Raw genomic sequence first — 11,980 nt, 5'->3', positions numbered from 1 at the left:
CTCCAGACTCGGCTCCCCGCGCCCCTTCCCGCTCTTTCCCCAGGGGCGCATTCAGCCCAACCTCTCCAGCCGTCGGGGCGCGACGAATCCTCCCGACCTCGCCAGCAGCTCGTGGACATGGCGTCTCCCACCGGACCCCGGGTGACCTGCCCCGAGGCCGCTGTCTCCAGGACACTCCTCCTCGGCTGGGTCCTTGTCCAGGTAGCCGGAGCCTCAGGTGAGTGGCACCCGCCTCCCTGAATTCCTGGGGCGCTCTGCCCGAGACGGGATCAGTCCTGGCTGACAGCGGGCTCGTCCTGCTGCCTGGAGGTGCCCCCAGCGCCTGCCCAACTCAGCCGCGCTCACCCACCCGCGTTTGAACCAACCTGGGCGATAGTTGGAGGGTAGGCGTTTGGTGCCTGGGACCCCGCCTGCATCTGCTAGAGATGCTTACTGGGAGATGCGTAGTTGTGTAAGGGAAGTTGTGGCTCCAGCTTTAAGTTTAGGGAAAGAGCTTCCCAGTGATCTTGGTACTTGGGTCCGCACCTGCGCGGGTCAGTGTGCAGTGGTTTGGATAGTATCCTTAAGTGTGCACCTAATAGAGAGCGGCCCTCGGTGTGGTCTTGCTCGTCCTAGTTTAGATGAGTTAGAGGCAATCCTGTTGCAGAATGTCGCTTGGATTGAAGCAGTCGTTACATTGTCCATGCCTCCGTATGCCTGTGCGACTGACCTGCCCAGTCTTAGCAACGCAGACCTTAATAACCAAGCATCCTAACCGGTGTACAAGCATCCTCCGGTGTGACAGGCCCAACATCTGCCTAGGTGTCTACTGACGTTTCAGGATAGAGAAATTTTAGATAAAAATGAAAAGGATCAAGATTTGGCTTTTTCATTATATGCAGCCCTAACTGCTCTCACACATGTGGAATTTGCCCTTTTCCATAACTTATGGAAGACCCTTCCTAGCTGGCCTTCCCTGCCAGAGTTCAACCTTGGAGTCCTAGGCTCCCCCAGCTGGGTCAGGGACCCCCCCAGGGCCCTGATGGCTCCTGGGCTGTGCATCCGGGTCAGGTTATCTCAGGGAGTCCCACGTGAATGATTTCAAACAATAATTTCAAGATCCTTGCCTGTTTCCTTACATTACAAGGAAGAACCTACCATGAGGAAATTCTGGGTTTGGGAAAAATTTGAATACTTTTTCCTCTGGATAATTCGGTAATGAAGCTTTCATAGTTGGAAAAAAAATTACTGTGAGGTTTATGGTGATGTTTAGGGGGTAGGGTGTTTTATACCTTCAACGTGAAATCATGTGCTGAGAAGTTCATGTAACAATAGCTGTTTCTCTTTTGTTTAAAGGCACTACAGGTGTGGTGGTAGCATATAATATAACTTGGAAATCAACGAATTTCAAGACAATTTTGGAGTGGGAACCCAAACCCATCAATCACGTCTACACTGTTCAGATAAGGTAAGTTAGATACAAAAAGGAAAATACAGCTTTTGATGTTTCTCCTTCCCTGTGCTGTCTTGATGTTTCTACTTTAAATGTCTTTAAAGCTGATTGATGGTTGAGGTTATTGGATAGATGACATGGTAATTTGCCATACTCTGCTAAGCCTGCCACATTTCCAGCCCTTAAACTGATAAAAACATTTTAATTGCTTTTGGAGATGATGGAAAAATTCCTAAGTGGAGTAGAAGCTATGGAGAGGTGAACCTTATTGAGCAAGCCTTGATGTCACTAATAGATATGATTCTGGATGGATAACTAATCTCACCTAAGCGCACCCGTCTTTTTCCGTGCTGTCTAGACTGTAAGCCTGCTCTAACGTGTTAGGGAAGGGAAGAGGTGTGCAGGAGTTTGGATACATACATTGCCCTGAAGCAATGTTGGATGCATTCATCCTCGGACTCATGATTCAAACTTCAGTTGCATACGTGCTAACAGGGGAGGTCAATTTTGTGACTCACCCGCTGGAAAGAAATACTCCTCTGCTTGCACGCTCAGCTGTCAGGGCTGCTCTGATCGACAGTTCTCCCTAAGAGCCCATAATTCAGTATACTCAGTCTAAATGTGGACATGTCTTCCTTGATGGTTTTCTCTATATTCTTGTCAGTTTCTTGGTTCTGAAAGGTTCTAGGAGACTTGGAAGAGATCTTATTAATTAGAGGAGAGCAGCTGTGGAAATTATTTTAACACATTGTATAAAGGCACAAAAGTATCACTGGCTAAAATTAAGGTGTTTTGCTTTTTGTTTTGTATTGTTTAGCTTGTCGAGCCTTTTTATAGTATTAGGAATGCAACTCCTACATATGGAGGCAGTCTTTTAGGTAGATGTTCTTGTTTTACAAAATGAACTTCATGATGACTGTTGCCAAACCCACAGGGAAGAGAATGTGTGTGTGTGTGTGTGTGTGTGTGTGTGTGTGCACAGAAATACTTGTATAGATAGAGGGAGGGTAAGAAAGGAATTTCATAACCTGAGGTCATAATTATGATTATGGTCAAAGTTGTCAATTCGGATTCCACTAGTCAAGAGCTGAAGTTTACTTTGGTAGATACTTTCTTCTGGAGATTGAAAATAACATTTTAGGAAGAATGCTTACCTCTGAAATATATTCAGTCTTATGTTTAGTGAGCATGTGGGAACATATTATGGTTTCCCTGATTTTTAAACATAAGCCTTTGTTAGCTCTCAGTTCTTGGACTTCCCAGGGCTGATATTCAAGTGAACGCAGCCCCTGTTTGCAAACACCCTAATGCAGAGCTGCTGGTTGGGGGCCTCCGTGGACACGGGGTTCTTGCAGAGCCCAGATCTCATACTCTCGCCCATGTGCTAGAGGACCTGCAAGCAGTCCCTCCACCCTGCTGCAGACCTCACTCTTCTGTGTTGGTGAAAAGGACCACAGCAGTCATTTTATAGGAAAGGAAATTATTGCCCTAGGACGGTGAGGGATTAATTCATGAGTGCCTTGATGGTGAGTGCCCAGCTGGGTCTGAACCAAGGTCTGCCCAGTATTCTACCACCACCACCTTCTCTGGCGGGTCTGCCGCAGCCGATGTGAGCCCCCGCAGCTGGGAGGAGGAAGGAGGATTGGTGCCAAAACACCAGTTTCTCCTTATTCCTCAGGTTTTTCTGTGAGGCTCCATCTCCTCAGTGGGCCGCCTTCCCTCCCAGTTTTCCTTCTCTAAAGGCAGCATCTCCACCTGCTTCTCCTCTGCACCTGCTGCTCCTTTGCACCCACCACTAGCCTGTCCCCAGCCATGGGGCACCACTGCTGGGCCTGCAGCCCCTACTTGGAGCTCCAACTGTATTTTTCCCATTTGGAAGTAGTTTCAGTGACGGTTGCAAAGTGCTATTGGCTCAAGCACCGAAACATCACCTGTAAGATTGATTCCATGGGAACGTTTGAATTCTAAACGGAACTTCCAAAGCTCCTAGAAAACAACCTGTTCCTACATTGATGAGTCTTGATTCCATTGGAATTTTTTAGTAATTGAGGCAGGACTTTTATTATTTCCAAGTCAGGAGATTTTGCAATGAATACCTAAAGGATCCTCGAGGGCTTTTAAAATGTTAGTGCTGGTAACAGTGTTCAGAGGAGCTTACTACAGAATTGCCCCTTTATTACTTGTTCACGCAGCTTTACTGATTTCACGAGTTTCGGTGACATTGAGTACTGTAATTCCTATGTGTGAGCTGGGAGAAACCAAAAACGGATCTGTCAGGTGGAATGTAGCCTCGGAGCCCAGCAGTCTCTCTCTTGTTCTCTGAACGACATGTTTGCCATAGGATGAAGAAGAATCATCGTATTTTCCTTCACTTTTTTCACTCCAGAATTAAAACAGCCTCTCTACTTCTGTCACAGAAAATTAGAGGAATCTAAGAAGTCGAAATCTTTCTGTATCAATGTTAGCTTGTGAATTTTAGGACAAAGAGTGTTATTTAGTTCCGATTTTTGAAAAATACCTGTTTACGGCTCATGTGCATGCATGTGGACAATTGAATTCAGTTTGTTTTTCTCCTCATTCAACCTGTAAATGCAGACCATCTACTACTGAGCAAGGCCTGCTGAGTATAAGCCCTACAGCCTTGCTGCTTAACAGCAAACACAAGGGCATGGACCCCTGGTCCCATGCAGACTGTGTTCAACATGAAGTGCTTTAGTGAAGATATCAGTGCTGGGAACAGGGAGGGGAGAGATCCGATCTGAGCAAGGAGATCTGGAGATTCCCGGGGAAAGTGGGACTGGAACAAGGCCCTAAATGACGGACGAGGCTGAGGCAGTGGATGATGCTGAAGAGAAGGGAAGAGCAGTGTGGCTGTCAATTGAGAGAGGACAGAAGTGTGTGGATCAAGTCACAGTGACATTTATCTATGGATTGTTTGGGTCCTTTAAAGCAATTTTATACTTATAGAAGTTCTTTAAATAATTTCCTCTTCAATGAAGGAAGATCTTTTAGCCTCTTAGTCTTTCAGGCTTTGTGAGAGAGATACTATTGTTATTCTGTGATCTTTAATGGGAAGTATCCACATCTTGTAAAAAAAAAAAAGTGAGAGAGGCTTGTCGCAGAATGAGATGAACAGACCCAGTTCTCACCCCATTAATTACATGACCTTGTACAAATTACTTAGCATATCGAGCTTCAGTATCCTTGCGTGTAAAAAAGATCCAATACCTTCTTGGAAGGATCATATCAAATGAAGTAATGTGTAAAGGGCCTAGTATAGTACCTGCATATAGTAGATTCAATAAATATTAAATAACCACACCAATAATTGTCGTGATAGAATGTAATATGTAGAATATATTATATAGATTCCATTATTACTACATTGACTATATTCTACAAAGAATATAGAATGTTTATAATAAATAGAATATAATACAAGATAATAAGTAATAAATAGTTTGGCCTTAATAAAAAATCGTGTACATTCTAAGAAAGATATTTAAAATGGTTAAGAGCACAGACCCCAAAAAGTGCTGTCTGGCTTAAAGTTAGGTCAGTTGTGTGACTGAGCTGGTCACCTAAATCTCATTTTGCTTCAGTTACCTTATTGTGAAGAGAGAGATGATTACAGAGCCACCCCAGGTTACTGTGAGGACTCCAGTGCATCTAAAGTGCGTAGCATGGGAGTGCCTGCTCACGAGTGGTTGTGGATGCTATTATTGTAACAGCACCACAGCCAGAAAGCCATCTGTCTCGTTGGATACAAATCCTAATGTTCCGTTTCTCTTCCTTCCTTTAGCCATAGATTAGGAAATTGGAAAAGCAAATGCTACTCCATCACAGACACAGAGTGTGACGTCACTGATGAGATTGTGAAAGACGTGAAGCAGACGTACTCAGCGCGGGTCCTTTCCACACCGGCAAATGCCACCGGTTACACTGGGGAGCCCCAGTACACAAACTCCCCGGAGTTCATTCCTTACTTAGAGAGTAAGTAGATCAGTTTCATTCTCGTTTTTATAAGCTCCCGAATCGTTTTGTGAGCTCATAACCCTTAGGGGCCTGTAGATAAAACAAGATTTCTTCAGAACCACATCTTTTTTCTCAGGAACCATAAAGTGCCCCAGCCCTCTTCACTCATTCCGATGTGGTAGGAGCTTCCCAGAGCGTGAACTTTGGAGTTGATAACACTGTTATCAAGTAACTTTCTCCCCCAGCCTATCCCCAGACCGTGCCAGTGACAGGCCGGATGGGGCCTGGGGGACTAGGACTTCCACCAGGACTGGGGTTTCAGTGTTTCTCCATATATATTTTATTTACATACATATACACTCATACACACACACACACACACACACACGCACACACACACACCATTTCCATCCCATCAGCAGACCAGAAGTCCCAGTTTACAGGTTTTCACAGTCACAACTGCTCAGGGAAAGTCCAGTTTCCCTCTGATCCAGAGTCAGGCTTGCTGACCTCATCTGGCCAAGGCTGAGCCCCGTGCTGTGCCGGGCGCCTGCCCAGCCGCTCCCAGCCTGCCTGCTTCGTGCAGGTTCTGAAAGTGCAGAGTGCTTTCCTCCCCCGCCTTTGCCCCAGTAAGCGGCCCTTAGTATCTCCCAGGGGAATGCACAGGATCCTGGCCAAGTAGGAGATTACATTTTTTGGCCTGACTACAGTATTTTAAATAAACCTGTAACACACTAGGAAGGGTGAAATCTTTTAAGGTCTTTTAAGGTCTTTTAAGGTCTTTAAATCTTCAAAGGTCTTTGAGGAAGACCTAGAATGAAAGGTTAAAGTGAAAGGGTCATGCTATCGGTGCTTTTCTATCTACCCCTCTGACCACCCAGTGAGAGAGGAGAGTTTCTGGAGGCGGGAATGGTGAGAAGGGACAGAGGGACAGGCAGCCAACCTTTCCCCTCTAGTATCTACATGGAGGGTTGAAATAGAAGGTAGCCTTAGCCCAGGTGAATCTGGCTGCCTTTCCTGAGCCCCTGTTTGCCAGAGCCTGTCTTTCGCTTGTGTGTCTGTCACGGCACCCAGCTGGGCGTTAGACACCACATCCATGCCCCCTCTGGTAACTCCGCCCCGGGTCACTGGCTGTCCTCCTTCCATTGATGGCACCCACTTGATTTTCTGTGACAGTTCTTGAGATTTTTGTAAGCCACTTCAAGTCCCTTTTTGGTACAAGATAAAATATAGTTTGCATATTTATTTTGCATGTGCCTACACATAACTTGCACATAATTTGTGTTAAATTATTTGGATTGATTTTATTGTTACTCAACCAAAACACATGGGATCATTGCGCCCTCCAGAGTCCCAAGGCTTAACACTGGTTCCTTGAGGTGCCAGGACATCTCCCAGGCTTTCCCACAGCCCCTCATTTATTTTACCTAAAATATGGAATCTTGTGCAACTGTGTTGTTTAATACAGTTGCCTCTAACCACGTGTGGCTATTGAGCCCTAGGAATGTGGCAAATGCTATAAGGGTAAAAATACACACTAGATTTTGAAAAATATCTCCAAAAGTTTTAGATGGATACCTGTTGAAATGATAATATTTTCACTATAATGGGTTAAATAAACTATATTACTAGAATTCATTTCACCTGTTCCTTTTCACATTTTCTAATGTGATTACAAGGAAATGTAACTGACATCGGTGGCTCCGGTTATATTTCCAATGGGTAGCACTTCTATAGCAGGTCTCGGGGTTCGGCTTGTTGCCACTTGGCTCACTCCTGCTAGGGAGCGGGTTCTGTGCAGGTGTTTTATGAGGGATGACCAGGGTATTAACTGTGATAACTAAATGGGATTCTATTTGTAGAGAATTCTTTGGTTCCAACGAAGTTTATTTTCTGTTTTAGCAAACCTCGGACGGCCAACAATTCAGAGTTTTGAACAAATTGGGACAAAACTGAATGTGACGGTACAGGATCCTCGGACCTTAGTCAGAAAGAATGGCACATTCCTGAGCCTCCGGGATGTCTTTGGCGAGGACTTAAGTTACACACTTTACTACTGGAAAGCTTCAAGTACAGGAAAGGTGAGGATTTCTTCCACTGGTTTTTATGACTTGCTTTAAATCATAGGTCCTTGATTTTACAACCCACTTCTGCCCCAATTCAGAAGTAGCAGAGCGGGGTGGTTGAGAGGGCAGTGTGGTGGGGTGAGAGGGGTGCTTGCTGTCCTGGTTCTACCCGTGACTTTGAGTGACCTTGTGACTTTGGGCGAGGCCCCCTTGGATACCCAGGTTCCTCAGCCAAGAGGCTCGACCAGATCATCTCTAAAGTTCCTGTCAGGTCTCACATTTCTTTCTCTATTGAGGATCACAGAGACAAAATTTGTTTTCCCTTCAACAATTAATACGTCATCCTTCCTTTCCTTTACTGCAAACATCTCCTACAGGGGCTAAGTTGGATATCTTAGTCTTGGAAAAAGCACCCTCAGCAGTCAGCATGAGGAATATTTAGCCAAGTCACTTCTAATCCTGTATATGCCAGATGTGTCTACGTAGGCTTTTGCTTCCCCAGTGACCTGGTAAAGGAGAAAGAACTCACTTGGAGCCCAGATGAATTAAGAACTCTTTATCTTTTAACAGAAAATGGTCAAGACAAACACTAATGAGTTTTTGATTGATGTGGATAAAGGACAGAACTACTGTTTCAATGTTCAAGCCGTGATTGCATCACGAAAAGCTAACCAGAAGAGTCCCGAAAGCCCCATTGAGTGCACCAGCCACGAGAAGGGTGTGTTCAAAGGTGAGTGGCTCTGCCCGGCAGGGGGGAGGCACGGGTGCCCTCCAGAGGACCAGCTCCAGCCGCAGGACCAGGGTGTCCTTTGTTCAGAGAGAAAGTGTCTTGGTTTTTCTTGGTTTTGTGTGTTTTTTTGGAAGTTACTCATAATTTTAGGCCTTTAGAAATGTTTCTATGTTGTTCCCTTATAGCAACGAGTATTTTCTTGAGCGCCTACCACGTGCTAAGCTCTCTGCTGAGTACTAGGCACATAGTCCGTGTTTGTGGTTTAGTGTCAATCACAGATTTCTCTGGGCATGTTTTCATACTTAAATTCTAATCTTTGGGGTTTGGGGGGAGCATCTGGACCAGCTGTGAGCACCCACGGTGGGCTGTAAAGTCTAACCCATGAAGGGAAGGGATTCAGTCTGTCACATATACCCATGTACGTGTGTCCATGCGTGTGCACACACGGGGTCCACACGCAGTGAGGAGAGGCTTCTAACTGGAATTGCTGTGGGTGTGTAGACACATATGTACATGAAGCTGTAAGCCTAGGAGTTTCTCTCCAAGCTTTGTAAAGAAAGTGCTCTGAGTACTTCCAGGGATTAAAAGTCAAAAGACAGTAATGATGACCTAGCTCCTTGCTAAGAAGAGATTTTAAAATTTAAAAACACTTTAAAATAAATTCTCCTCCATTTATTGACACTGACAGAAGGAAAGGACTCTCCTTCTCTCTGGTCCTGCACCCTCTGGGCCATCGTACCCACAGCCCTCACATCCATCTTTCTAAAGCCAACTCGAGTTCCGCTGCCTCTGTCTTCGTGCACATCCCGACCGCCGCTTCCCAGGTCTCTTCTGTATCTGCAGAAATGTGTCCTTTGAGAACCATTGCAATCGCCACCTCCACCCGGAAGCCTTCTTATTGCCCCAGCCAGTTATCATCTCAGCTGAATTCTGGCAGCCCTCTGTGTGTCTCTTTGCACTGATAGTTCATCTTCTACTGTAATCATTGCCACCAAACTCAGCATTATGCACTATTTTTAGCCAGTTGTTTCTAACAGCTGTTCTTACTTCCATCTATGTGTACCTTCTCTAGACTAAGAACATTAACCAGTTTACTTAAGCTTTTGGCCTTTGTCAATTGCCCTACAACATCTAGGGTTTGACAAATTCTTTCCTAACCAAAATGCGTTGTGGTGGAAAGAGTAGAGGAAAGAAATTTCAAATTACGCAAAAGCAGGATGGTGTAATTCAGAGTTAAGCCCTCAGTTCTGTCCACTGATAAATGGGATTCGAGCTCTCTCTCCACATTGACTTGGTAACTTTTATTTTTCAGACATGTTCTTCATCATCGGAGCAGTGGTGTTCGTGGTCATCATCTTCATCATCACCCTGTCCCTGTGTCTGTACAAGTGCAGGAAGGCCAGAGCAAGGAAAAGTGGCAAGGAGAACTCCCCTCTCCGTGTTGCATAAAGCACGTGACATTAGAGCTGCCGACTTCTGCAGAGTTTATATTGCACTGTGACAAAGAACTTTTAAAAGGATGGGATATATGGAAACAAAAATGAATTTTTGGAGCATGGAGACTCTCGGGCCCAAAGAAAGTTCTTTATCTGACTGTTCTCATGATTAGCATTCTGGTTTCGAGACCAGCACTAGTCACTTTGGAATGTAATGAATGGTACCAACCAATTCCAAGTTTTTTAAATTTATTTTTTAACACTATGGCACCTTTTGCACATATCATGCTTTAGACTGTATTTTCTACACTCAAGACGAAACCAGGTCATCTAAACAAAAACAAATGAACAAATGCCTTAAAAAGTCCTGGGTGGACTTTTGGAATACTTTCAGCATGCTGACTTCAAACCATGTGGGAGAGTAAAATGGAAATTGGGTGGACTTTTCTAACATGTGTCTGTCCTTTTAAAATGTGGAGTTTAGGTTCTTTTTTTTCTTAAGAGTTCTTTTGGAGGCAAAATATATGCATGTGTTAAATGCAGAAGACTTCCACTTTGCCTGACCAAGCCTGACAACTTTGGGCATATGCATTACAGTTTAGCACTTTAACTGACTTAAATGCTATTGATTAAACACTTGACAGCTAGCTATATTTTTATGAAACTATATAAACTACATAAAGTTTATGATTTAAGGTACTTCAAGTTTATATGGTCAACATTGTATATATTTATATAGTTTTTTAAAGGTTTTATATGGGATTTTCTATTTATAGAGGTGATATTGTTCTATTTGTATATATTGAGATAATTTATTTAATATAGTTTTATATAAATAAAGGTGACTGGGAATTGTGACTGTTTCATTTATTATATCTTCCGTTTATTGTTTTTTTATTCTTTATTATTTAAAGTATTACATGAGTCTCCTTTTTCCCCCATTGACCTCTCCCCAGCTGCTCCCATTCCCCAGCACATGCCCTCACCCCCCTGTCTGTGTCCATGGGTTATGCTCATATGCATGCATACAAGTCCTTTGGTTGATCTCTTTCCCCCCTGAGCTCCCACCTTCCCTCAGGCTGGACAGTCTGTTCAATGCTTCTGTGTCTCTGGTTCTATTTTTGTTCATCAGTTTATGTTGTTTATTATACTCCACCAATGAGGGAGATCATGTGATATTTATCTTTCTCTGACTGGCTTATTTCGCTTAGCATAATGCTCTCCAGTTCCATCCATGCAGTTGCAAATGGTAATAATTCCTTCTTTTTTTAAAATATACTTTATTGATTTTTTACAGAGAGGAAGGGAGAGGGATACAGAGTTAGAAACATCGATGAGAGAGAAACATCGATCAGCTGCCTCCTCCACACCCCCTACTGGGGATGTGCCCACAACCCAGGTACATGCCCTTAACCGAATCGAACATGGGCCCCTTCAGTCCGCAGGCCGACGCTCTATCCACCGAACCAAACCCGTTAGGGCAATTCCTTCTTTTTTATAGCAGCATAGTATTCCATTGTGTAGATGTACCACAGTTTTTTAATCCACTCATCTGCTGATGGACACTTAGGCTGTTTCTAAATCTTAACTATTGTAAGTTGTGCTGCTATGAACATAGGGGTGCATATATTCTTTCTGACTGGTGTTTCTGTTTTCTTGGGATATATTCCTAGAAGTGGGATCACTGGGTCAAATAGAAGTTCCATTTTTAATTTTCTGAGGAAACTCCATACTGTTTTCCACAGTGGCTGCACCAGTCTGCATTCCCACCAGCAGTGCATCCTCCCCAGCACTTGGCGTTTGTTGATTTGTTGATGACAGCCATTCTGACAGGTGTGAGATGGTATCTCATTGTTGTTTTTGTTGTTTTGATTTGCATCTCCCAGATGATTAGGGTCTTTGAGCATGTTTTCATATGTCTCTTGGCCTTCTGTATGTCCTCTTTTGAAAAGTGTCTATTTAGGTCCATTTATTGTTTTTGATTTGGTTTTTGTATTGTCTCAACTTCAGGAACAAAGGACCCTAAAATTCTCAATGGATTATGAAAACATTTTTATATTATTTTTAATTTCTCACATCAGTTTGGTGGCTGTGGGTTAAATGCAGCTCTTCTTTTCCTTTTTTTTATCCTCCCTGAGGATATGTTTTTACTGATTTTAGAGAGAGAGGAAAAGAGAGGGAGAAAGAGAAAGATCAATCGGTTGCCTCCCATACTCTCCTCAACCAAGGATCAAACCCAAAACCCAAAACCCAAAACCTAGGCATGTGCCCTGACCAGAAATCAAACCTGTTGCCCTTCGATACATGGGACGACGCTCCAACCAACTGAGCCACACTGGCC

The 11,980-nt window shown here is 43.9% G+C and overlaps 1 protein-coding gene across 1 annotated transcript; it reads left to right on the top strand.

The window, feature by feature from the left end:
- The first annotated feature begins 6 nt into the window (after positions 1–6).
- Positions 7–10,497, top strand: F3 (coagulation factor III (thromboplastin, tissue factor)). Its single transcript, XM_005869966.2, has 6 exons — positions 7–217; positions 1,336–1,447; positions 5,235–5,425; positions 7,310–7,488; positions 8,044–8,203; positions 9,516–10,497. Exons 1-6 carry the CDS (start codon positions 118–120, stop codon positions 9,650–9,652), a joined length of 879 nt encoding a protein of 292 aa, XP_005870028.1. The 5' UTR covers positions 7–117; the 3' UTR covers positions 9,653–10,497.
- The last annotated feature ends 1,483 nt before the right edge of the window (positions 10,498–11,980 follow it).

This window comes from Myotis brandtii, unplaced genomic scaffold (genome assembly GCF_000412655.1).
Source record: "Myotis brandtii unplaced genomic scaffold, ASM41265v1 scaffold311, whole genome shotgun sequence".
Classification (NCBI taxonomy): Eukaryota; Metazoa; Chordata; class Mammalia; order Chiroptera; family Vespertilionidae; genus Myotis; species Myotis brandtii.
Note: the sequence above shows the minus strand (reverse complement) of the source record. Positions and strands in the feature narration are given on the sequence as shown.

Excerpts from the sequence above, each read along its gene's own strand:
- F3 (XM_005869966.2), top strand. The coding sequence starts at position 118 with ATGGCGTCTCCCACCGGACCCCGGGTGACCTGCCCCGAGGCCGCTGTC. Across the intron at positions 1,448-5,234 it reads GTCTACACTGTTCAGATAAG|CCATAGATTAGGAAATTGGA; the intron begins GTAAGTTAGATA and ends TCCTTCCTTTAG. Across the intron at positions 8,204-9,515 it reads CGAGAAGGGTGTGTTCAAAG|ACATGTTCTTCATCATCGGA; the intron begins GTGAGTGGCTCT and ends TTTATTTTTCAG.